The 27683-nt window shown below is 39.0% G+C and overlaps 1 protein-coding gene across 13 annotated transcripts in view; it reads right to left on the bottom strand.

The window, feature by feature from the left end:
- Nucleotides 1-27683, bottom strand: part of LOC108697539 (lysine-specific demethylase 2A) — a 165265-nt gene that overhangs the window by 27124 nt on the left and 110458 nt on the right. For 11 of the 13 annotated variants that reach the window (XM_041571207.1, XM_041571197.1, XM_041571204.1 and 8 more), the window contains 5 exons: nucleotides 27488-27571; nucleotides 26414-26683; nucleotides 10308-10439; nucleotides 3048-3128; nucleotides 1963-1998 (listed from right to left, as the gene is read on the bottom strand). In XM_041571207.1, the coding sequence (XP_041427141.1) occupies nucleotides 1963-1998; nucleotides 3048-3128; nucleotides 10308-10439; nucleotides 26414-26683; nucleotides 27488-27571 (603 nt within the window). The remainder of the gene's footprint in view (nucleotides 1-1962; nucleotides 1999-3047; nucleotides 3129-10307; nucleotides 10440-26413; nucleotides 26684-27487; nucleotides 27572-27683) is intronic. The other 2 variants (XM_041571198.1, XM_041571206.1) reach the window with 2 other exon arrangements.

Consider the following 27683-nt stretch of genomic DNA (forward strand, 5'->3'; position numbering starts at 1 on the left):
AGAAAAAGGACCAAGACTGGCTAGCTTTACAGACATAGGAATACCCTTTTTGCTCTTCATTTTTATAGAGATATTAACACAAATAATTAAGTACCTTTACATTAAATTTACTTTAAATAGTATTGTATATTAAAGATAGGAATTGCACTGTAATAAAGGAGATTTTGCACTGTAATAAAGGAGATTATGAAGACCCAAATGGAGGACACACTTAAAAAAGCAAAAAGAAATAGGTGCTAGGGTGAAAATAAGCCCTGCAAAGAGACTGAATATCGATAATCTTTATACAAAAGGAATAAGAGTGCAGTTTTAAGTCACAAAAAAGGTGCAAAATAGACAGCTATCTTAAAAGGATACGGTCATGGAAACGTTTTTTTTTTTCAAAATACAACAGTTAGAAGTGCTGCTCCAGCAGACTTCTGCACTGAAACACATTTTTCAAAAAGAGCAAACGGATGTTTTTGAAACCTGACATGGGGCTAGACATATTGTCAGTTTCCCAGGTGGTAAAGGGACATTGTTTGGCTTGAAACGTTGTAACTGTCCTGATCATTAAGCCTAAGAAAAGCAAAATGAAGGCTTTTTAAACAGATATTCCTGTTGGTGCTGTCGGCTACAGTGTGTGTGTAGTTTCCCAGGTGGCACCAGTCATGTGACTTGTGCTCTAATAAACTTCCGTCACTTCACTGCTGCAGTGCAAGTTGGAGTGATATCACCCCCAGCAGCCCCTCAGCGGAACAATGGGAGGGTAACCAGATGACAGGTCCCTGGTAGGTACAAAAACAGCACTCTATTGTAAAAATCCATGTCCCATTGCGGCTCCTTCAGTTACATTGATTAGGAGAAACAATAGTCTGTCATAAAGCAGTTCCATAGTACAGCAATGGTTCTTTCTGAAAGCACATGCGTATGACCAGGCAAAATAACCTGAGATGGCTGCCTACACACCAATATTACAAGTTAAAAAAAAAGACACACATTTGGGATAGTAATGACATTTTACATGGTGAACATTTTGCAGTGCAAAAAGTATAATTTAGAAATAAAAACTACATAAAAAAAATCATGACAGAAACCCTTCAATTTTGTAATAACATTAATCGCTTGTACAAAGAAAATGCACAAACGTGCCTGTACTATGAACAGGATTCTATCTGCCCTAAAAACCTGCATGTTTATAAACCGGAAAAATGCCAAACTACTCCCTTTTAATTAAGATGACAATGGCCATGTATTTAAATGGCAATCACTTGAACCTGTGGATGCTCCTGCACAAATCAAAATTTGATTTTGTCAAGTGCCTGACCCACAAGCAAAAGTTATTGCCACAAAAAAAGTAAAAAGGAAGTATTGTCATCCAACAGCGAAGCTACTGTATGAATGGCTTTATTGTGTGTATTATTTGTGACTCTCTACCATCAGAAGAGAAGTCAGAATTTAAAGCTGTAGTGTGCAGTGTATAGGACAATGCAAGTAGGTCAGTGTAAGCAATTACTGAACCATGCTTTATATGTCAAATATAGATTGTATTATATTAATATTCTAATGTGAATGATACATAAAATATAATCCTCCTGCAATTCTGAGCAATTATTCTTGCAGCCATATTACACAGGCAGAACAACAGTAGCTTCTATCTGCTTGAAAAATTAAAAATCACTACTGGAGGGCATGCAAAGCTTTACAAACAAAGCAAAAATTCAGGTGCAAAAGCTTATGTTCCAGGGATTATTTACCAAAAGCCATTAAGTGTGACGTGTATCACACTAGGGCCGCATAAGCAACTCTTGGGTGATGAACACATCAGGCAAACCTGCTGTACTACCATATTCCCATGCATCCATTGCATCACTGAAATGCTTACAACAGTGTGTCTTAGCTTACACCCATGTGTTTGACAGATCCATACAGGATGGAGGAAACCAAATATAAACACTGAATCATAGTTCCATTGATACTCACACTGTGCAGTTCGATGTGATCATGATTTGGTTGCATCTAAAGAAAAAATAGGGAAATCACAGTAATAGTTTAGGATTCCAAAGTTGTATCTTTGATCTTCTACCACACAAACTATAATATCTTTTTAGTATTCTAGATTTACCAAGTCCTCGTGACTTCATAATAGCAATTAAGATGGGGTGGTGGTACAGTATTCTGCCTGCAGTAAACATGACTAGAACCCAGATTTCTCCAAATATCATCATTACTAGCAAGAAACCTTTTCAATGCCACCCTATAAAGCAACATAGGCATTACAGAGCAAGAACCCATCTTACCTTAAAACTGAACTATAACCCCAAACAATGTAGGTCTCTATGACAATATATTGCATAAAACAGCTCATACATAAAACCCTGCATCATGTAAACAAACCATTTTCACAATAAATACTTTTTTTTATAGTATTTGCCTTTAGGTAATCCCAAATAGAAAACTGACATTTTAAGAAATAAGGACCACCCCCTGGGATCCTACAATTCACAGTGCACACAAACAAACCATACATGTTAGGCTACATGAGCCAATTAACTGACATAGTTCTGCCTTTTGCTTACACGCTTCTTCCTGTTACAGTTAGAGATTCATTATTTCTGGTCAGGTAAACTCTGGGGCAGCACGGATAATATCATAAAATGGGGGTTCAAGGAAAAAGGGCAACATTTTGTATATCAATATTTCTATGCCTAAAGGAACAACACCAAAAGACGAACGAGTAATCAAAATATAATGTACTGTTGTCTTGTGCTTGAATGGCTGCCCCCCTCCCCCCATGTCCACACAGCAGCTTGTGACTAATTATTAAACTTCGGACTTTCAATCACAATATGTTAATTTATGTCACATGAAGGGGTGTAATATGTGATTGCACCTCCACAGCACCTCTTCAGCCTTCAAATGAATATGGGCTAAATAAAATGTGAAACACTTTTCATGAATTGCAGTGTGCTACTGGATTTTGTCCTATGTATCATGTATCAGTTGGCCCAAGGTAGGTGAGGGTCTTCCAGTACTAGCACATGACACTACCCCTTTCTCATCCTCACCGTGTGCTTCTGCCCCTCATAACATTTGGGGCACTCCCAGTAGTTTGGAAGTTCATCACTTAGAAGTCCTTCACCATCCATCTGTTTAGGGAAAAGTGAAAATGGTTTAAAATTAGCCTAAATATTATGTATACAAGGAGAAGAGAGTGTTTGAATGGAAAGTTGTAAAAAATGTAAAACTTACATATACAAAGGACATGCAGGAATATAGTATAGTATAGTTTTAGGACTTCTGTACAGCAAAAACTCCCGGGAGTATATTACCGAATTTTGAAAGCACTAAGGCAGAAAACGTCATACTTTAGATTCCAAGGCCAAAAAATCCTGAAACAGTAGGTTTACCCCAGAAAACCATATATTTTTGAAAAGTACACATTCTTCTGATTCCAAAATGGGTAACTATGTCTCTCTACGCCTAACTACCCAACATCAAAGCTTGTCTGAAAGTAGCAGTTTTTATAAAAATTCATCAAAAGTCTGAAAAATCACTTCAAAGGATTTATTTTGCTGCTCCGCATATCCTACACTGTATTAGGTACCAAGAAAAAGCACCCTGAATATGATTGCCAGGGGTTCACTGTCTGTATCTGGCATTTAGAGACCCCAATATGAAGTTAGCACATCCAAATTGTCCAGGACTTTACTTCAGCTACTGAAAAATCAACACATTGACTGCATTTTTGTGGGGTAAAAACAGAGAAATACAGGTTTACTGCAGAAAACTACATATTTTTGGAAAGAACACATTCTACTAGATCTAAAATGGGTACCCATGCCTTTCTGCTCCACTGAGTGCGAGGCTTTCCCAAAATTGTCAGTTTTGGTGAAATATCTGAAAATTGCCTCAAAACTTCAATTTGCCAGCATCATATTGCCCATGTATCATTACGTACCAAGAAAAAGCACCCTAAATATGATTGCCGGGGTCCTCCAAACAGTTTGGTGGCCATTGTGCATAGGTTTACCAAAGTATCTGGCATTTGGAGGCCCCAAAATGAAGTTAGCGCATACAAATAGTCCTGTGTATAACTTCAGCTAATGTAAAATCAACACACTGACTGCATTTTTTGTGGGGTAAAAACAGAGGAATATAGGTTTACACCCCAAAACAATATATTTTTGGAAAGTTCACATTCTATCGAATCTAAAATGGGTACCCATGCCTTTCTGCTCAAAACTAATGAGTCTCAAGGCTTTCCCAAAATGTATGGTTTTGGTGAAATACCTGAAAATTGCCTCAAAACTTCAACTTTCCAGCATTGTATCTTCCATGTATTATTACCAGCCTAAAGCATCCTAAATATGAACACCAGGGTCTACTAAACAAGTTGATGCCCAATATGCATAGATTTACCAAACTATGTGGCATACAGAGATCCCCAAATCCACATAGTGCATATGAATTTTCACATGACACTTTGGCTACTACAAATGTGTATTATGCGCCATAAGACCCCCTAACAGTAAGGTGACACTAGAAAACCATATATTTTCCTTAAGTATACATTCTGACGAATCTAAAGCAGGTAATTACATCTTTCTACTGCAAACTACCAAACCGCAAAGCTGTGCTAAACATAACACTTTTTTTTAAAATTTCTGAAAATAGTCACAAAGCTTGCATTTTAGCCCATTTAATACCCCTCATTTTGTAACGTACCAGCAAAAGGCATCCTCAATGTGAACACCAGCGGTATACTAAACAGTTTGATGCCTGATATGAAAAGATTTACCAAACTTTGCGGCATACAGAGACCCCCAAATGAAAATAGTACATATGAATTTTCATGTATGACACTCTGACTGCTACAATACAAGCACCCAGTATGTGTATTATGCACCATAAGACCCCCTAACAGTATGGAGACCCTAGAAAACCATATATTTTCCCGAAAGTACACATTCTGACGAATCTAAAGCAGGTAGTTACATCTTTCTACTGCAAACTACCAAAATGCAACGCTATACTAAACATAACGGTTTTTATGAATTTTCTGAAAATCGTCACAAAGCTTTCATTTTACCCCATTATAGACCCCACATTTTGTAGTCTACCAGCATAAAGCATCCTAAATGTGAATGCCAGGAATCTACTAAACAAGTTGATGCCCAATATGCATAGATTTACCAAACTATGTGGCATACAAAGACCCCCAAATCCAAATAGTGCATATGAGTTTCCATGTAAATTTCCATGGGCAAAATGAATTAACAAAGAACAGAGTGAATTGGTATAAAATCACCAAAACCACGAAAATCAATGTTTTTTTTTCCCGCCTAGTATATCAGCAGACAGAATCAAACTTTGAAAATTTTAGCATTACCAAATAGGTTTTACGGACAGAAATAAGAGAACAACCCTACGCAAAGCTGGAAATGCCATAAAATGGCATAAAATTGCTAAAAAGGCACCAAAATCACTGAAATTGCAATATAATCACCGAAATAACATACAAAAGGTATTGCGCAGTGTGATTAGCAAATATACTATTCGCAATGGCAATAAAACATTTTTTTCAGGCAAAACAACACATGATGCAGTTAGAAAAATCAAAAAAACTATAAAATTGTGTGTAAACTAGGGAAATTGTGGGGCAAATTCACTAACCTGCGGAGTTGGTTTCGCCACACTTCGCAATGCGAAGTTTTGCCAGGGTGCCGCTAATTCAATAAAATCCGAAGTTGCGCTCAGGGAGGTGAACGGTAGCGAAGTTGCGCTAGCGTTAATTCGTCGAGGAAAGCGAAGTTACGCTTGTGATGCCTAATTTGCATACGGTGCCAAGTTAAAGTACAATGGACGTATATGTAGCAGCAAATACATAACACAAGCCTGGGAAAGCTTCATAAAATAAAATAGAGATGTTATATTGCCCTACACATGTGCCCACTGTATAGTTTAGGTGCCATATGTTAGGAAATGTAGGGGGGAAGGAGGGTACCCCCAAAAAAAATTTACAATCTTTTTTCAGCCTATCACCCTTAAAAAAGGAAAAGACGCCAGCGTTTTTTGGGACGTTCAACTTTTTTTGAAGCAATTTAGTACACAACGAAAAGAAAAAAACCCACCAAGACAAACTATACTTTAAAATCGCAAAGTCTTTATTAAGAAATAAATTACCAAAACTCAGCTTCCGCTCCTTTTCAGAAAATGCGACCATCCATCCAGCGGTGCTCGATGGCTCTCTGCTGCTGTATCTGTGCTACTGTAGGTTTAGGAGAGAGAAAGGCTGTGTCAGTTTTGGATGGGTAGACCAGCCTAATGTTTTCTTGCAGATAAAGGGGCTGTCAGGCTTGCCTCAGATCAGTGATTATGCACAGTACATACCGATGGGGTTGGGAGACAGGCTCTTCTCACCACCTTTGCGCTGCTGCTCCCGGCTCCGGCCCTACTGATGCTGGGGGAACTGGTGGCAGAGGATGAGGTGTGAGGGAAGGAAGAGTGCAGCGCATTTTAATTTTTTTTTATCAATGTTAAGTGAAAAAATCTGCTACTCTTAAATTGGGATCCCCACTCCTGTAGCGGGAGGACCCCCTGATAGCACAAGGAGGGACCTGGGCAATATCGTTATCGTAATAAAGGCTGGAGGGAAGCTAGAAGCAATGACCATGACTAGCATGTCAGAAAGCCTACATCAGTACCGTACCTACGGGTTATCAATCTCAGCCTGCCCGCGTCCCTGTTCATCCAGGAGAAGCAGCAGCCAGTTCTGTGAGCGCAGCGCCCATAGCAACCCCAGTCCTGATGTGCGCGCATTAGTCTGGCTGAGGCTGGTGCTGTTGGGGTAGGACTGCGCGGTACTGATGTAGGGGCTAGAGGAATTGCTGCTCACCAAGTTGACATATGGGTAGCCCAGGGCTCTTGAGAAGGATGAGGCGGTGTTGTCAAAGTGTCGTGATGGGAGTGCAGGCAGTGCATGGAGTAGTGCCCGTGAGACATGGGGGAAGGAGGCATTTGCTGGTTCAAAGACCCAAAGCAATGACCATGGCTAGCATTGCCAGTGAGCCTTAGCAGCCCGGTGTCAGGCAAGGCGGTGATCATGGAATTTGGGCCTCGGTCAACTTGGTGAGCAGCAATTCCTCTAGCTCCTACATCAGTACTGCGCAGTCCTAACCTACTCCTGCCTCAGCCAGACTAATGCGCGCACATCAGGACTGGGGTTGCTATGGGCGCTGCACTCACAGAACTGTCTGCTGCTTCTACCAGACGAACAGGGATGCGGGCAGGCTGAGATTGATAGCCTGTAGGTACGGTACTGATGTAGGCTTTCTGACATGCTAGTCATGGTCATTGCTTCTCGCTTCCCTCCAGCCTTTATTAGGATAACCATATTGCCCGGGTCCCCCCTTGTGCTATCAGGGGGTCATCCCGCTACTGGAGTGAGGATCCAAATTTAAGAGGAGCGGATTTTTTCACTTAACATTGATAAAAAAAAAAAAAGAAATGCGCTGCACTCTTCCTTCCCTCACACCTCATCCTTGGCCACCAGTTTCCACAGCATCAGCAGGGCCGGAGCAGGAGGAGGCAGGAGCAACAGCGCAGAGGCGATGACAAGAGCCTGTCTCCCAACCTCACTGTACTGTGCATAATCACCGATCTGAGGCACAGCCTGACAGCCCCTTTATCTGCAAGAATCCAAAACTGACACAGCCTTTCTCTCGCCTAAAGCCACAGTAGCACGGATGCAGCAGCAGAGAGCCAGGGAGGAGAAATCGAGCACCGCTGGATGGATGGTCGCCTGGTCGCTTTTTCTGAAGAGGAGCGGAAGATGAGTTTTGGTAAGTTATTTCTTAATAAAGACTTTTTAAAGTATAATTTGTCTTGGTGTTTTTTTCCGTTGTGTACTAACGAATTTTGTAAAAATCAATTTTGATGTTACTGATCCTTTAAAGCAACAGTTACACCAAACAAATAAGTGTTTTAAAGGGATGACAATATAATGTACCATTGCCCTGCATTGGTAAACTGGGTGTGTTTGCTTCAGAAATACAACCATAGTTCATGTAATGTCCTGTTGCACTGCACTGGTACAGCTGGTGTGTTTTTTTCAGAAACTCTGCAATAGCTTATATTAAAAAGCTGCAGTGTAGCCATGGGGCAGCCATTCAAGCACAGGATGCACAGTAGATAACAGATAAGTTCTGAAGAATCCAGTTGTATAATACAGAGTTTATCTTATCTGCTGTGTATCCTGTGCCTTATCTACTTTTTTTTAGCTTTAAATGGCTGCCCCCATAGCTACACAGCAGCTTTTTTATACAAACTATTTTAGAGTTTCTGAAGAAAACACACCAGCTGTAGCAGTGCAGTGCAACAGGACATTACATTTTTATTACTTTGAAACACTATAATTTTTTGGTGTTACTGTTCCTCTAAGGGGAGGTAGCATAAGTGTTTTCCCACCAGAGAAGACAAACTTTGTGCTGACATAAGCCTTTCTGCTTCAAATGTTCCTACAAATTCCGGATGAACAAACTGCACATTATCCGGAAGCTTGTCAAGACAATACTTTCCTTTCTCAAAACAGTGGTTATTTGTTCATATTGAGTGCTCTGGATTTTTTGGAATTGCACCACACGCTACACCTCAGTGGCGTAACTACCGGGGGGTGCACACCAGGGCCCACGGTCCCCCAGTGGGGCCCCGCCTGGAAAATATGGCTCCTGAATCTGCAGAATCGCCAGGCTATTGCACGGACGCCTAAGGAGGTCCGTCAGCATTAAGGACTTCAGTGTGCAAATTGGCCAATTAGGGAGCTTTAAGCACCAGCACTTTCAATTTGCTGTAAAACCTGGAGCGCCCCGATTGGCCAGTTTGTACATTGAAGTACTTTGTGCCAAAGAAGTTTTTTTCTTTGTCGCTTCTGGCTCCTGTCTGTGTCTGCCGCATAAACTGATCCCCCTCGGCCCCCCTCCTGCACAGAACACACAGCTAAGGCAGAGGAAAGGAATGCAGCTGACATCAGCAAGGGCCGCTATTTTTTTATTGACCTGCTGCTTCCACAGTAAGATTCTGTTACTAATAGTCAAATGTCAATGGAAATCTGGGGCAGGGGTAATTATACATGTTATTTCCAATTTGTCATTTTCCTATGAGTTCTGGGGTATTATACATAAAGCAGCCACTTTGTCATTTTCCTATGGGTTCTGGGGTATTATACATAAAGCTGCCACTTCGTCATTTTGCTATGACTTCCAGGGGTATTATACATGAAACTGCCACTTCGTCATTTTGCTATGACTTCCAGGGGTATTATACATGAAACTGCCACTTCATTATCCTGCTATGAGTTCTGGGGTATTATAAACGAAATTGCCACTTTGTCATCCTGCTACAAGTTCTGGGGGTATTACTAATAAAACTGCCATTTTGTCATCCTGCTATGAGTTCTGGGGCAATTATACATGATATTGCTTTTGTGCCATCTTGCAGTGAGTTCTGGGGGTATTGTACATGAAATTGCCACCATAATTATTAATATATTCACAAGGGTGTATTTGTAAAACGGAGAGTGGTTGGGGGGGATGTTTAAAAATGTTGCGCCATATTCTCCCCTGTCCCCGGTCACCTTATGCTAATAAAGTGCGAACGTACAGGGTGACGGCTTTACTTCAATTGTTCTTTACAGAAGATATGTTTATGTATAGACGCAAACCACCATAGACTTACAGCACTGCTCTCTTTCTTACTGCAAAGTCAGTTCCTCGATCACATAAGACATTTTAGTATGTGGCCCAAATGAAAAGCATTTGAAATTTTTAACGGGCAGCTGTGTCAGTCTATAGTGATTCATGTCTATACATATCTGAACAGGATGAAACGCCCTTTTTAAAACACTGCCAGAAAGGTGCAGACCAACAGAATATTTAAGGGGCAAAGGGGAGAATGGATTTTTTTATCACTGCAGTCTGCACCAGATTATTTTCACAATACTGTTACAGTTATAAAAATTGAATTCTAGTTGTACAGTACATTGCTCTAAAAAACTATACTAGTTTCTGTAATTAAAAATAACTTTTTAAATTCAGTCCTATGACAGTAGGTTAGTAATTGTTGTTACAACACGAGTGCGGGGGGCCCAGTTGCATATTTCCGCACCGGGCCCCAAGGTGTCTAGTTACGCCACTGCTACGCCTACAAGTTTTTTGTCTAATTAATAGACATCTTTTAATGCACTGATATGTATGGCCAATATAACAAATAAACCTCAGTGAACAGGTTACTATTTTCATATTAGGTACTAACTGTACTTCTTTCCTCACCTCTAGACATCCTGGGTGAACAATTTCATTGCAAACTGAACACTCCATGAGTTTTCTTTCAAAATCCTGTGTGTCATTTGTTTGATCCACCTCCCCACACAAAGCACAGGTTACAGAATGGGGCAGTCTGGGCTGGAAAATAAAGAAACTATAATAAGTGCATATAATCAAAAGGTATTATATAAACAAAGTTTAGAGATTACAAATATGCATATTGTTAGTCACATAACCAGGTGAATGGAGTCACAATATTTTAAAATAGGCCCAAGAGTTTGTTAGAGAACATATCAACAAGCAAATCACAAGTGTTAACTCATGTTTTACGCGCAATGGTTTTTTTTATGCATTTTATTGTAAGCGCCAACAGAGTTCATATTCTTAACTTTGCCACTTGTAACCATTCTGAACAGGGTGACAAACAACAACATGCATCATCCTAGCTCCATGCAGTTCAGCATGTTGCTGGTATAGGCCACAAAGGGAAGAATGGGCTCCATTACCTCATGCATTTCCTTGTGGTAGAATTCATAAAAAAGCCACTGTGACTAAACACTACTGTGTAAAGCTGGCCTATGGCCTAACGATTGGATCACAAGGATGGGAATACAGGCGAGTGAAGCAAGGAACCAATGCAGTCTTCATTTAAATAATACCATATAACTAAGAATGGCATCTGGAAGGGATTCTCCCAGCAGACCAAAAAGAGACTGTTTCTAACTAGAGCCCGTATGTAAGTTCAGAAGCAATTCATGATAGGAGACCCAAGCAATTCATAAATGATAATGGATGAACAGTATTTAATGTTGTAAATTCTCCAAATCTGTATATTGTAGCAATGCACATGTATCGTCTCTTCCAACTAATCCATAAGGCAATGATATAAATTATTGTGATGCATGCATTACAAAATAAAGAGTCAGGTAATATCCTGCCTAAATGGTAGCTGTCTTGCTGGTAGGTATTAGTGTGTGCTTTTAGTGTACAAAAAATACTTCGCTTGCTCCCAACTTCTGGATGCAAATCCGCCTGACAGACAGATCTCCAAGGACTCCACTAGCCAGCACTCGTGTCTCTAAGAGCAATGACAAATGAGGACGTTAGTCGCCTCTCTAACGCAGGTGACTAATCTCCCCAAATGCTTCTCCAGCGGCTAAAATGCAAATCGCTTGGGAGATTAGTCACATGCGCTAGAGGAGATTAATCACGGGATGACTAACCTCCTCAATTGTCATTACCCTAAATCTTTCCAAATTCCTCCCAGCAGATTGCTAGAAGCCCCCATGCATTAAGACCTCAGGAGGTATAGCAGACACTTGAAGGAATCTTCAGTTTTTATTAAATTTTTAAAATAGCCACAAATATCTTAAATTTAAAGCATCTTGTGAAACAGGGATGGTTGCTCATATATTGCAATACAAGTATGGGATCAGTTATCCGGAAACCCATTATCTAGAAAACTCCGAAACTGCAGAAAGGCCATCTTCCATCAACTCCATTTAAACATCCAAATGTTTAAAAATTTTCCTTTTTCTCTGTAATAATAAGACAATGCCTTGTTCTTAATCCAAACTAAGAAATAATTAATAATTACTTGCTGCAAAACCAGCCTACAGGGTTTGTTTAATAAAGACGTATGGCATGAAAAACCAAATGATGAAAATATCTGTTATCTGGAAAAACCCAGGTCCTAAGAATTCTGGTTAACAGGTCCCATACCTTTATGTTCAGCTGACAACATGGATTATGGAGCAGTAGAATTCTTAATGAATCAGATGACAGGGAGTGTAGGTCTGTCTAGACCAGGAATGACTTTGATGTAGTTGGCCATCTTAAATATATGGTAATATTTAGATTAAAAAAATCCCTGGTATGTATAAAGGGGAAGGCATTTTTCAATAGCTTAAATAGCACCTGTCAACTGAAATTGTATCCTCCACCAGTGGTGCGGGCTAACAGAGACTACACTCCATTGGAGAAACAAGCTTTGTTTTTTTTAAATAGCCCCCTCCGGTGGTTGGCCACCCTCACCGGGAGGAAGCTCCAAGCTCCATATGGCCATGTTGGGGCACACGCATGTGCATAACAAGCAAGTGTCAAAACTCGCTCATTCACAATAAGCAAGCAGGGAGATCATGAGTGCTATACAACATGCCCATATGAACTAGGAGCTCCCTCCTGGTGTGGGTGGCCTAGCGCTGGTAGAGGCTATTTTAGAAAATATGATTGATTCTATTAGGCCACAACTCTGGTGGGTGAAAATTTCAGATGACAGGTGCCCTTTAATGTCCTATTTATATTGATAATGGACAGCTTTTCTTTGTATAAATGATGTGGTCACACTTTCATTGAACCCCTGCATAATGCTTAAAAATGGTTTAAAAAAAAAAAATTATATATATATATATATATATATATATATATATATATATATATATATATATATATATTTATTTATATTGTATAGTGATGGACAGCACTCCGTTCAAAGTTCCACAGGATATATCTAAGCAGCTAGTAGCACAACACACTGGCAAAATGCTAAACACTCTATTACATCTTTTAAGGGCATGCCAATTGATCATATCCCAACACCCCCAAGGGGGGGGGCGATGTGCTAGGGGAAAGAATGGCTAAGAGGTTGGAGGAGTGTTTAAACTAGGCAAGGGGGGGGCGGGTGAGAAAGAATTATGGGGAAGCTAGGGTAGACGGGGCAGTGGGGTCAGTAAGGGGTCATGGGGGAGGAGTGAGGGGGGCATAAAGTTTACCAGTTAAGGAGGTCCCTCTGTTACAAGGAAAACAGAATAATACTAACTTAACATATAATTCTCCACTAAGTAATGCAAATTTCAAAAGTAAAAGTAGTAACCTCCGCTGTATGCTGGCAAATGCACGGAGTTTGTCAGGTAGAATGGGAGACCTAGAATTAATTGCATGCTCTAAAAATTATGATATAATTGGTATCACTGAGACTTGGTAGGATGAAACATGTGACTGGACTGTGAATTTAAATGGTTACACCCTATTTAGGAGGGACAGAGGGATAAAAAAAAGCCTGAATTAAAGCCATGCGCTAAAGAAATAACCATAGCTGGCACTGGTAAGGGTGTAGAATCCCTCTGGGTAAAGATTTTGACTGGACAAAAGGTTACAAAGAGAATTATCATTGGTGTATGCTATAAACCACCTTGTATAAATGACAAGTATGAAGCCCAGCTACTCTTGCAGATACAAGCGGCTTCACAGCTGGGTCAAGTTGTTGCTATGGGTGACTTCAATTATCCAAACATTGGGGTAACGGGGTTGCCAAGAAAAAGCTAGGTTTGTAAATATGCTGAATGACAACTTTTTATTCCAGCTCGTTCAAGAACCTACTAGGAATAACTCACTTTTGGACCTTGTAATAACTAATAATACTGAACTCATCTCTAACATTTGTGTGGGTGAGCATTTAGGGAATAGTGATCATAACATGGTCTCCTTTGAGATTCTGCTGCAGAAGCAATTCTATAAGGGAGTAACTAAAACACTAATGTTAATATAAACAAAGGTACTGGGCCAGATGGTATTCATCCCAGGGTACTTAGCGAGCTTAGCTCTGTGATTGCCAAACCTTTTTACTTAATTTTTCAGGATTCATTTAAGTATGGCATAGTGCAGAGAGACTTGCAAATTCCTAATATAGTGCCTCTATTCAAAAAAGCTGTTCTCAGCCTCAAAATTATAGGCCAGTTAGTCTGACATCAGTAGTAGGAAAGCTTTTTGAAGGGTTTTTAAAGGATAAGATACTGGACTTTATAGCAAATCATAATACTATGAGTGTATGCCAGCATGGTTTTATGCGTAATAGATCTTACCAGACTAACTTAATTTCTTTTTATGAGAAGGTAAGCAGGGACCTCGATTCTGGGATGGCAGTGGATGTGATTTACTTAGACTTTGCTAAAGCATTTGATACAGTGCCACACAAAAGGTTGTTGGTTAAATTAAGGAATGTTGGCCTGGAACATAGTATTTGTACCTGGATAGAGAACTGGCTAAAAGATAGACTACAAAGAGTGGTGGTAAATGGAACATTTTCTAATTGGACCAGTGTTGTTAGTGGAGAACCACAGGGCTCTGTATTTGGTGCCTTGCTTTTCAACTTGTTTATAAATGACTTGGAGGTGGGCATTGAAAGTACTGTTTCTATTTTTGCAGATGATACTAAATTGTGCAGAGCTATAGGTTCCATGCAGGATGCTGCCACTTTGTAGAGTGATTCGTCTAAGTTAGAAAACTGGGCAGCAAACTGGAAAATGAGGTTCAATGTTGATAAATGCAAGGTTATGCACTTTGGCAAAAATAATATAAATGCAAGTTATACACTAAATGGCAGTGTGTTGGGAGTTTCCTTAAATGAGAAGGATCTAGGGGTTTTTGTAGATAACAAGTTGTCCAATTCTGGGCAGTGTCATTCTGTGGCTACTAAAGCAAATCAAGTTCTGTCTTGCATAAAAAAAGGGCATTAACTCAATGGATGAAAACATAATTATGCCTCTTGGTAAGGCCTCATCTGGAGTATGCAGTGCAGTTCAGTTTTGGACTCCAGTCCTTAAGAGGGATATAAATGAGCTGAAGAGAGTGCAAAGACGTGCAACTAAACTGGTTAGAGGTGTGAAAGACTTAAATTATGAGGGTAGACTGTCAAGTTTGGGGTTGTTTTCTCTGGAAAAAAGGCACTTGCGAGGGGACATGATTACATTTTACAAGTACATTAGAGGACATTATAGACAAATAGCAGGGGACTTTTTTATCCATAAAGAGGATCACCGTACCAGAGGCCAACCCTTTAGACTAGAAGAAAAGAACTTTCATTTGAAGCAACGTAGAGGGTTCTTCACAGTCAGGACGGTGAGGTTGTGGAATGCACTGCCAGGTGATGTTGTAATGGCTGATTCAGTTAATGCCTTTAAGAATGGCTTGGATGATTTTTTGGACAGACAGAATATCAAAGGCTATTGTGATAATAAACTCTATAGTTAGTATAGGTATATATAATTTGTGTAAAATTAGGGAGGGGTGTGTGTATGGATGCTGGGTTTTCATTTGGAGGGGTTGGACTACTTTGTCTTTTTTCAACCCGATTTAACTATGTAACTATGTTTATTGCTCCAAAGAGAAGCCTTTTGAACTTATGAACTAGACAGTGTGACACCCAGAGGGCTGAATATCTATTTGCAATTTAACAGCTTTTTACCATTGAGATAATACATAAAATTAATCTGTGAGTCTCAGTAGGAACAAATATGTTATAGAATACTTTGATGGGGCCCTTTATAGACACACGTATAAGGACGTGTGCAATACATGGGGCATAGTATTTTAACATACAACTAGCTTTTATGTGGACACTTTTTCACGTTTATATAATATTTAAATTTAACACTAATGTATTAATGGCCCCTGCATTTTACCACAACTCTATAAAATGAGGGGTTTTAATTGAGTTATTTATTATACATGTTGTGGCACTTTAAACACAGAGGCCATATGTTGCATGTTCACTTTAAGATTTAAATTAATGAATGGGTCAGTTCCTGTGTTAACTGATGAGGGGTGGTTATATATTTTGTGAATTGTTTGACACGTTTCACAATGGAGACTGAAACGTCACGTCGGTTGTACTTGCAATAATATACTTTTTCATTTACTAAAAATCCTGGCTTTGCTGGACTTTATATACATTCACGAAAATGTTCACAATGGCACGTAATAACGAAATCCAAATGTTCTTTAAGGATCACACTCACAGGATTTACACAAAATAGAGTTGCTTTATTGAAAATGTTTCAGCTGTAACACCAGCCTTTTTCAAATATATATACAGGTATGGGACCTTTTATCCAGAATGCTCGGGACCTGGGGTTTTCCGGATAACGTATCTTTCCGTAATTTTGGGTCTTCATGCCATAAGTCTACTAGAAATTCATATAAACATTAAATAAACCCAAGAGGCTGGTTTTGCTTGCAATAAGGATTAATTATATCTCAGTTGGGATCAAGTACAAGGTACTGTTTTATTTTTACAGAGAAAAAGGAAATCATTTTTAAAAATTTGGATTAAATTGAGTCTATGGGAGACAGCCATTCCGTAATTCAGAGCTTTCTGGATATCGGGTATATATATATATTTATATATTTGGGAGTTTTACTTTGAAAGCAGCTAGTAAGTTGCAGGTAAAACTTAGTCCCTTTGTAAAATGTATAATTAAGCAATTGAATTCTTAATGAATCAGATGAAAATTGAGCGTAGGGCTGGCCACATATGGGATGACTTTGACGTAGTTGGCCAGCTTAAATATATTGCAATATATGGACAAACATTGTTTTGTTTAAAGGGTAAGACATTTTTCAGTAGCAGTATGCACAAAATGTCTCTGTCTTAAATATATTGATAATGGGTTCAGTGCAGAGGACTTCTTGTATTTGTGATCTTTATAATTGTGAACGGTGTGCGGGAGATGTTTGGACTAATATATATATATATATATATATATATATATATATATATATATATATATATATATATATATATATATATATATAGACACATACAAGAGTCCTCTGCACTCAACCCATTATCAATATATTTAAGACAGAGACATTTTGTGCATACTGCTACTAAAAAATGCCTTACCCTTTAAACAAAACAGGGATTGTTTGTCCATATATTGCAATATATTTAAGCTGGCCAACTACGTCAAAGTCATCCCATATCTGGCCAGTCCTACGCTTAATTTTCATCTGATTCATTAAGAATTCTATTGCTTCATTATACATTTTACAAAGGGACTAGGTTTTACCTGCAACTTAACTTGCTGCTTTCAAAGTAAACCTCCATACTTGGCTGCCCTTTTATTAGACACCAGTGGGATCACCTGACTATAGCTGGGAAGGGTGGGAGCTACAACATAGAGCTGGTCACTGCTCTTGTATAACTATAACAAACAAGGGAAAGTTGTGCTCACCACTATTTTTTAAAAACATTAGGCGGGGGTGCAATGAGGCTGTGACCACAAAATACATATAGACACATACAAGAGTCCTCTGCACTCAACCCATTATCAATATATTTAAGACAGAGACATTTTGTGCATACTGCTACTAAAAAATGCCTTACCCTTTAAACAAAACAGGGATTGTTTGTCCATATATTGCAATATATTTAAGCTGGCCAACTACGTCAAAGTCATCCCATATCTGGCCAGTCCTACGCTTAATTTTCATCTGATTCATTAAGAATTCTATTGCTTCATTATACATTTTACAAAGGGACTAGGTTTTACCTGCAACTTAACTTGCTGCTTTCAAAGTAAACCTCCATACTTGGCTGCCCTTTTATTAGACACCAGTGGGATCACCTGACTATAGCTGGGAAGGGTGGGAGCTACAACATAGAGCTGGTCACTGCTCTTGTATAACTATAACAAACAAGGGAAAGTTGTGCTCACCACTATTTTTTAAAAAACATTAGGCGGGGGTGCAATGAGGCTGTGACCACAAAATACATATAGACACATACAAGAGTCCTCTGCACTCAACCCATTATCAATATATTTAAGACAGAGACATTTTGTGCATACTGCTACTAAAAAATGCCTTACCCTTTAAACAAAACAGGGATTGTTTGTCCATATATTGCAATATATTTAAGCTGGCCAACTACGTCAAAGTCATCCCATATCTGGCCAGTCCTACGCTTAATTTTCATCTGATTCATTAAGAATTCTATTGCTTCATTATACATTTTACAAAGGGACTAGGTTTTACCTGCAACTTAACTTGCTGCTTTCAAAGTAAACCTCCATACTTGGCTGCCCTTTTATTAGACACCAGTGGGATCACCTGACTATAGCTGGGAAGGGTGGGAGCTACAACATAGAGCTGGTCACTGCTCTTGTATAACTATAACAAACAAGGGAAAGTTGTGCTCACCACTATTTTTTAAAAACATTAGGCGGGGGTGCAATGAGGCTGTGACCACAAAATACATATAGACACATACAAGAGTCCTCTGCACTCAACCCATTATCAATATATTTAAGACAGAGACATTTTGTGCATACTGCTACTAAAAAATGCCTTACCCTTTAAACAAAACAGGGATTGTTTGTCCATATATTGCAATATATTTAAGCTGGCCAACTACGTCAAAGTCATCCCATATCTGGCCAGTCCTACGCTTAATTTTCATCTGATTCATTAAGAATTCTATTGCTTCATTATACATTTTACAAAGGGACTAGGTTTTACCTGCAACTTAACTTGCTGCTTTCAAAGTAAACCTCCATACTTGGCTGCCCTTTTATTTTGACTTTGACGTAGTTGGCCAGCTTAAATATATTGCAATATATGGACAAACAATCCCTGTTTTGTTTAAAGGGTAAGGCATTTTTTAGTAGCAGTATGCACAAAATGTCTCTGTCTTAAATATATTGATAATGGGTTGAGTGCAGAGGACTCTTGTATGTGTCTATATGTATTTTGTGGTCACAGCCTCATTGCACCCCCGCCTAATGTTTTTTAAAAAATAGTGGTGAGCACAACTTTCCCTTGTTTGTTATAGTTATACAAGAGCAGTGACCAGCTCTATGTTGTAGCTCCCACCCTTCCCAGCTATAGTCAGGTGATCCCACTGGTGTCTAATAAAAGGGCAGCCAAGTATGGAGGTTTACTTTGAAAGCAGCAAGTTAAGTTGCAGGTAAAACCTAGTCCCTTTGTAAAATGTATAATGAAGCAATAGAATTCTTAATGAATCAGATGAAAATTAAGCGTAGGACTGGCCAGATATGGGATGACTTTGACGTAGTTGGCCAGCTTAAATATATTGCAATATATGGACAAACAATCCCTGTTTTGTTTAAAGGGTAAGGCATTTTTTAGTAGCAGTATGCACAAAATGTCTCTGTCTTAAATATATTGATAATGGGTTGAGTGCAGAGGACTCTTGTATGTGTCTATATGTATTTTGTGGTCACAGCCTCATTGCACCCCCGCCTAATGTTTTTAAAAAATAGTGGTGAGCACAACTTTCCCTTGTTTGTTATAGTTATACAAGAGCAGTGACCAGCTCTATGTTGTAGCTCCCACCCTTCCCAGCTATAGTCAGGTGATCCCACTGGTGTCTAATAAAAGGGCAGCCAAGTATGGAGGTTTACTTTGAAAGCAGCAAGTTAAGTTGCAGGTAAAACCTAGTCCCTTTGTAAAATGTATAATGAAGCAATAGAATTCTTAATGAATCAGATGAAAATTAAGCGTAGGACTGGCCAGATATGGGATGACTTTGACGTAGTTGGCCAGCTTAAATATATTGCAATATATGGACAAACAATCCCTGTTTTGTTTAAAGGGTAAGGCATTTTTTAGTAGCAGTATGCACAAAATGTCTCTGTCTTAAATATATTGATAATGGGTTGAGTGCAGAGGACTCTTGTATGTGTCTATATGTATTTTGTGGTCACAGCCTCATTGCACCCCCGCCTAATGTTTTTAAAAAATAGTGGTGAGCACAACTTTCCCTTGTTTGTTATAGTTATACAAGAGCAGTGACCAGCTCTATGTTGTAGCTCCCACCCTTCCCAGCTATAGTCAGGTGATCCCACTGGTGTCTAATAAAAGGGCAGCCAAGTATGGAGGTTTACTTTGAAAGCAGCAAGTTAAGTTGCAGGTAAAACCTAGTCCCTTTGTAAAATGTATAATGAAGCAATAGAATTCTTAATGAATCAGATGAAAATTAAGCGTAGGACTGGCCAGATATGGGATGACTTTGACGTAGTTGGCCAGCTTAAATATATTGCAATATATGGACAAACAATCCCTGTTTTGTTTAAAGGGTAAGGCATTTTTTAGTAGCAGTATGCACAAAATGTCTCTGTCTTAAATATATTGATAATGGGTTGAGTGCAGAGGACTCTTGTATGTGTCTATATGTATTTTGTGGTCACAGCCTCATTGCACCCCCGCCTAATGTTTTTAAAAAATAGTGGTGAGCACAACTTTCCCTTGTTTGTTATAGTTATACAAGAGCAGTGACCAGCTCTATGTTGTAGCTCCCACCCTTCCCAGCTATAGTCAGGTGATCCCACTGGTGTCTAATAAAAGGGCAGCCAAGTATGGAGGTTTACTTTGAAAGCAGCAAGTTAAGTTGCAGGTAAAACCTAGTCCCTTTGTAAAATGTATAATGAAGCAATAGAATTCTTAATGAATCAGATGAAAATTAAGCGTAGGACTGGCCAGATATGGGATGACTTTGACGTAGTTGGCCAGCTTAAATATATTGCAATATATGGACAAACAATCCCTGTTTTGTTTAAAGGGTAAGGCATTTTTTAGTAGCAGTATGCACAAAATGTCTCTGTCTTAAATATATTGATAATGGGTTGAGTGCAGAGGACTCTTGTATGTGTCTATATGTATTTTGTGGTCACAGCCTCATTGCACCCCCGCCTAATGTTTTTAAAAAATAGTGGTGAGCACAACTTTCCCTTGTTTGTTATAGTTATACAAGAGCAGTGACCAGCTCTATGTTGTAGCTCCCACCCTTCCCAGCTATAGTCAGGTGATCCCACTGGTGTCTAATAAAAGGGCAGCCAAGTATGGAGGTTTACTTTGAAAGCAGCAAGTTAAGTTGCAGGTAAAACCTAGTCCCTTTGTAAAATGTATAATGAAGCAATAGAATTCTTAATGAATCAGATGAAAATTAAGCGTAGGACTGGCCAGATATGGGATGACTTTGACGTAGTTGGCCAGCTTAAATATATTGCAATATATGGACAAACAATCCCTGTTTTGTTTAAAGGGTAAGGCATTTTTTAGTAGCAGTATGCACAAAATGTCTCTGTCTTAAATATATTGATAATGGGTTGAGTGCAGAGGACTCTTGTATGTGTCTATATGTATTTTGTGGTCACAGCCTCATTGCACCCCCGCCTAATGTTTTTAAAAAATAGTGGTGAGCACAACTTTCCCTTGTTTGTTATAGTTATACAAGAGCAGTGACCAGCTCTATGTTGTAGCTCCCACCCTTCCCAGCTATAGTCAGGTGATCCCACTGGTGTCTAATAAAAGGGCAGCCAAGTATGGAGGTTTACTTTGAAAGCAGCAAGTTAAGTTGCAGGTAAAACCTAGTCCCTTTGTAAAATGTATAATGAAGCAATAGAATTCTTAATGAATCAGATGAAAATTAAGCGTAGGACTGGCCAGATATGGGATGACTTTGACGTAGTTGGCCAGCTTAAATATATTGCAATATATGGACAAACAATCCCTGTTTTGTTTAAAGGGTAAGGCATTTTTTAGTAGCAGTATGCACAAAATGTCTCTGTCTTAAATATATTGATAATGGGTTGAGTGCAGAGGACTCTTGTATGTGTCTATATGTATTTTGTGGTCACAGCCTCATTGCACCCCCGCCTAATGTTTTTAAAAAATAGTGGTGAGCACAACTTTCCCTTGTTTGTTATAGTTATACAAGAGCAGTGACCAGCTCTATGTTGTAGCTCCCACCCTTCCCAGCTATAGTCAGGTGATCCCACTGGTGTCTAATAAAAGGGCAGCCAAGTATGGAGGTTTACTTTGAAAGCAGCAAGTTAAGTTGCAGGTAAAACCTAGTCCCTTTGTAAAATGTATAATGAAGCAATAGAATTCTTAATGAATCAGATGAAAATTAAGCGTAGGACTGGCCAGATATGGGATGACTTTGACGTAGTTGGCCAGCTTAAATATATTGCAATATATGGACAAACAATCCCTGTTTTGTTTAAAGGGTAAGGCATTTTTTAGTAGCAGTATGCACAAAATGTCTCTGTCTTAAATATATTGATAATGGGTTGAGTGCAGAGGACTCTTGTATGTGTCTATATGTATTTTGTGGTCACAGCCTCATTGCACCCCCGCCTAATGTTTTTAAAAAATAGTGGTGAGCACAACTTTCCCTTGTTTGTTATAGTTATATATATATATATATATACTCCGTTTCCAAAAATCAATAATTTATTGTAGTGTCACAGTTATCCTTGATAAATGCCCCAAAGCGGGCCGAAACATTGGAGATACTGGTCCTCTTCATAATTATCTACATATCATTTTGGCCAAGCACCCGGAAAACGATATATTGTGAAGGAGTGCGGGTATCATCTGCATTATTGTTAAATATTGTTAAATATATATATATATATATATATAAATATATATATATATATATATATATATATATATATAGAAAGAAAGACCAGCAACACCAGGGTTTTTGCAAAAAATTGAAAAAGTGTTATTGCATAGGTATCCTTTCTTTCTATATATATATATTTCCTTACCGTGCACCCAGGTATTGTTTCCAAACGGAATAAATGGATAATACCCTGGTGCTAACAGTAATAAAGTTTTGTATTGTTTAAGTCCCTAGAGTGCAACAGCATTTTTTGCAAAACTATATATATATATATATATATATATATATATATATATATATATATATATATATATATATATATATATATATATATATATATATAGAGATAGATATATAGATATGTCTATCTATATCTATCATCTATATCTATCATCTATATCTCTATATCTCTATATATATCTCTATATATATCTATATATCTATATATCTATATATCTATCTATCTATATCTATATCTATATCTATATCTATATCTATATCTATATCTATATCTATATCTATATCTATATATATATATATATATATATATACATATATATATATATATATATATATATATATAGATAGATAGATATTTATTCATAAGGACTGCACTTGGTACCGGCACTCTCAGGATTTGCATGAAGAATCAAACGTTTTGATATGGTGAAAATAAAAAATTAGATTTATTAAATCCGACGTTTTTCGACCTTTCTCAAGGACAAACAGTGCTCAACAGGAAGTGACAGTTTAAATTCAAAAAAAGGCACCAAACAAGTTGCTAGGCAACCCTCAACTCCACCCCTACCCTCATTAGTTATAGAACCATAGTGTGACTGTTCTATGTGAACCAAAGGTAGTGTATAAATGCAGAAAAATAAGATATAGAAAGTGGGATAAAAACATGCACACTGGTCATAACAACGGGCCTCTAGGTATGCGACTTCAATCGTAGGCCCACTCAAGTATAAATTTCAAATGCCAAACCAAAGCTTCTGGTGAATATCTGGGATAATACCACATACTCAAAGTAGTGTTCAGGCTGCACCCCTGTGCCTAGCCATGGTATTGTAGAGGTGGGCGGGCCATTCATTAGAATTAGCCCCGGGTACAGGCAATATACTCTTATTTGTCTTATTTAGCTCTATGCGTATCCACCACAGAAGCTTGTCAGACTCCAACCATAAGACCCCCATTTGCATACCCATTTGCCACTATCCAGAGTAGGTGTTAAGCGTCTAGTGCCTGCCCTTGCAAAAGCTAAGGGTCGGTCTGGACCAGCAACACCTAAATACACAATGCCAAGCTTGGCACGTGTTTACTCTGAGTGGCGCATAGCAGGGTCTGGGGATTTGGGATAAAGTATTTATGCCATCTACCACTGCCCACATACCAATATCCACTGTGATGAATGAAGTAATAACTGCCAGATAGGTCATTTAGAGTGTATCATGTGCGTTGAGTGCCTAGTCCTAACATATATACCCGAGACCACTTACATGTGTCCGAGACCGGTAGCTGTGCATATGGAGATATAAAGTTAGCAGGTGCCAACTTAAAAATAAAAACAATCAGTGAACCGCTAGTGTGCAAACGCACAAACCGTACAATAAACAAGGAGGATATGCCATTCAAATGTCCAAAAAATATGCTAGGTCAATGAAAGCAACCCAGCAGTAAGGACTCGTTCAGTCCCCTCGGGGACAAAGTGTTCAGTCTGTGGATCCAACGAGCTTCCCGGTCACCACCCCTGGAAAGGGGCGGCTGATGGTCAATTGCCATGCATTTGAAAGTAGGTAGTCCATGAGCCTTAGTGAGATGTGTCTGGCAACCGGTTGTAAAGATTGTCCCTCCTTAAGAGTCCTGCTAATGGATGATCTCTGGTTGCTAATGCGTTCCCTAAGCATGGTGATTGTTTTCCCAACATAATACAGGCCACAGGGGCAGGTGATGATATAGACCACATACGTTGAAGTACAAGTTAGTCTATGAAGGATCCTAAGCCTTTTGCCTGAATGAGGGTGAGGAAAGTCAGGTCCACTTAACAGACAGCGGAAAGTTGTGCAGTCAGGGCACCTGTAGCAGCCCAATTCGGTATTTCTGGTTAACCAATTGGTTGGATTTGGACATTGTACCTTAAAGTCAGTGACCATTAGTATGTCCTTTAAGTTTTTGCCCCTTTTGTAACCCATCATGGGATTGGGTGCTCCGCATAGTGATAGTGATTCGTCCATGTTGATCATGGGCCAATTGGATTTTATTATCCTGGCAAATTGTAGCAGGTGTAAAGGTGGTAGTGAAAATTAATCTGACTAATGTTCCCGCCATTTCTGTGTATTTAAAACATTTCTTTAATTGCAGTCAGTACTTTGAGAAAGGCCTCTGAAGAGGTCGAAACGTCAGTCTCCTATGTGAATAAAAGTTTTTTAATTTCTCCTAAGTCCTGAGAGTTGCGGACCTTATTTGTATAATATTTGATATGATTTTGGACACTGCACCCAGGCATCTGTGAACTTTGTGACGTGAGTGCAGACTCCTCCATTGACTGTATTTTGACTAATTTGAGCCTGGCACCCGAGTGAGTTGTTGATATGATGATTCATTTAACCAAAGGAATGTTAATACTATGATTGGCGCTGGAAGTCTCTGAACGGATGGACGTTACCACCTCTTCCTAGTAAAGGTCTATAATGGTCCTGTGTGGAGCCGATCCAGTTGACAGACATGGCCTGGGCTCGGTGTGGGCTCCCTCGTGATATGCACTAAAGACTGTGGACCCCTGACGTCAATACTCAGAGAATGGCGATTAGATGTGAGGTAGGGTTATTGTGCAAGCTAAACACAGAGGACGCTGATCCCCACGTTGCGCAGGACATACAACACATTTTGGAAGCAATGAACAGCGTTTTTGGATCCGAGTGCAAGTCATCAGCACGAGTTATGCCGGCTGCTCAGGTATTTTCACTGTGGGCCCAGAGCGTGTGAATGTGATGGCCCGCTGCACTTCTTTACCCACATTTGTGGGGTGCCCCGACAGTCTATGGGATGGGTTTGGAAGCAGGGAATACATGAGGTTGAATGCTGGATGCACGTAGTAGCCAACACCTGCGTGCCCTCCCTGACCATCTTAATCATCACTTTGTTGATTATGCAGGCATACCTTTGATCTTTGGCAATATAAACTTGACAGCCTTATTAATACTCTCTTGACTCTCCAGTGGTGGATAAGTGGCGGGTGGGCATCCTTGAGATGGATTTGATTTTCCGAATGGACTGGGACAATGATCTAGGCATATTTTAAGTATCACTGCTTTTTTATTTTTTTTTGGAATTTTATTTTATTCGTATTTATATTAAACACATAAAGCGTGCACCAAAAGTGAATGCCTATTGGCCAAAGTTTTTTCTATTTTGTAGTAATTGTTTGGGGTATTTTATATATTGCACATTTGACTAGCGTTTGTCTAGCGATTTTTTGTCACTAGCACTGAAGCTAAATAAGTTTAACTACACACATGTAGGGTAATAACAGACATACCCATTAGCGGATGTCCCAGCACAAATGAATGGAGTATTTTCAATAACCACCCGGTTCAGAATTGAAGGCCTAACACCCGTACGTGGAGAGACTGGAGACTAAAGAATTGCAAATCGGGTTGAAACTTAGCCAAAAAGCAGCTATAGTTTCAGCCAAAACTAGTTCTACAGACTATTTATTCAAACAACTGACAAAATTCTTTTTTGTTTAAATTTCAGGTAACAATTAAAAATGTAGCACCTGCAGTATAGTATGTTTGTAAATCAAATAGTAAAAATTCCAGTTTAAATTAAGGTTGTATCACTACAAAAGTCCAAGAGGGTGGATTCTTATGCATGGCACTTAGAAACAGACACTTACAGCAAGGCACTGCCTTAGTACACAAGATTGTTTCATACGGCCTGGCCCTCCAAACTTCTTCATATCCTTACAGTAGTGGCAAGTCCCACACTCTCGCTGGACACAAGCTTGACATTTGCGACACCTGACACGACGCCTTCGAGCACCCGAAGAAGCTGTAGTACCAGATGGAGTGCCTAATGTCCTAGGAGGAGCTGTGGAGTGACGGGAAGCTGGACGCATAGTGTGAGGTTTTGTAAACTGAATCTTGGGCCGAAGGTGGACCTTATACTAAGAAAACAATTGAGAGAAATAAAAGCTAGTAAGAGCTAAAAGCTAATAAAAGCAAAAAATAAATAAATAAATAAAAATAACCAGAGAACCATTTTAAGAGAGAATTACAAGACTGTGATTAGGAAAGCATAACATAACTATTTGATTAAAATTGACAATAATGACTGAAGACTTAAAAAAATAATGGAAATAACACCAATCTGTTGCTCAGATCATAAAAAAAGACAATTTATTAAGTCTTAATTAAAAACAATATTACATCATTATAGGTAAAGAACCAGTTTTAAAGGAACAGTTCAGTGTAAAAATAAAAACTGGGTAAATACATGCAAAATGAAAAGGCTGTGCAAAATAAAAAATGTTTCTAATATTGTTAGTTAGCCAAAAATGTAATGTATAAAGGTTGGAGTGACTGGATGTGTAGCATAATAGCCAGGACACTACTTCCTGCTTTTCAGCTCTCTAACTCTGAGTTAGTCAGCGACTTGAAGGGGGGCCACATGGGACATAACTGTTCAGTTAGTTTGCAATTGATCCTTAGCATGCAAGTCAGATTTAAAAGCAATAGTTATGACCCATGTGCCCCCCCCCTAAAGTCACTGATTGTTTACTCCCTGGTAACCAATCAGTGGAAACCAAGGAAGCTGCAAAGCTGGCTATTATGTCAGACATCCAGTGACTCCGGATTTTATACATTACATATTTGGCTGACTAACTATATTAGAAACATTTTTTATTTTGCATGGGCTATCTATTTAGCCAGTTTTTGTTTTCTTACTGAACAATTCCTTTAAAGGTTACCTGATTTCTCTTGGGCCACTGAACTATTGGAACGCCAGTGAGTGCAAGCTCAGGTGGATCATGAGAGTGGTCCTCAAGAAGACTCTGTGTGGTAAATGAAATTGACAGGAAGGAGAGGGTAAGAGACACTACAAAACAGTCTGAAATGACAGTGACAGTTGCAAGAGCACCACTGCATTAACAGCGCAAAAAACCT

The sequence above is a fragment of the Xenopus laevis genome, chromosome 7S, assembly GCF_017654675.1.
Source record: "Xenopus laevis strain J_2021 chromosome 7S, Xenopus_laevis_v10.1, whole genome shotgun sequence".
Classification (NCBI taxonomy): domain Eukaryota; kingdom Metazoa; phylum Chordata; class Amphibia; order Anura; family Pipidae; genus Xenopus; species Xenopus laevis.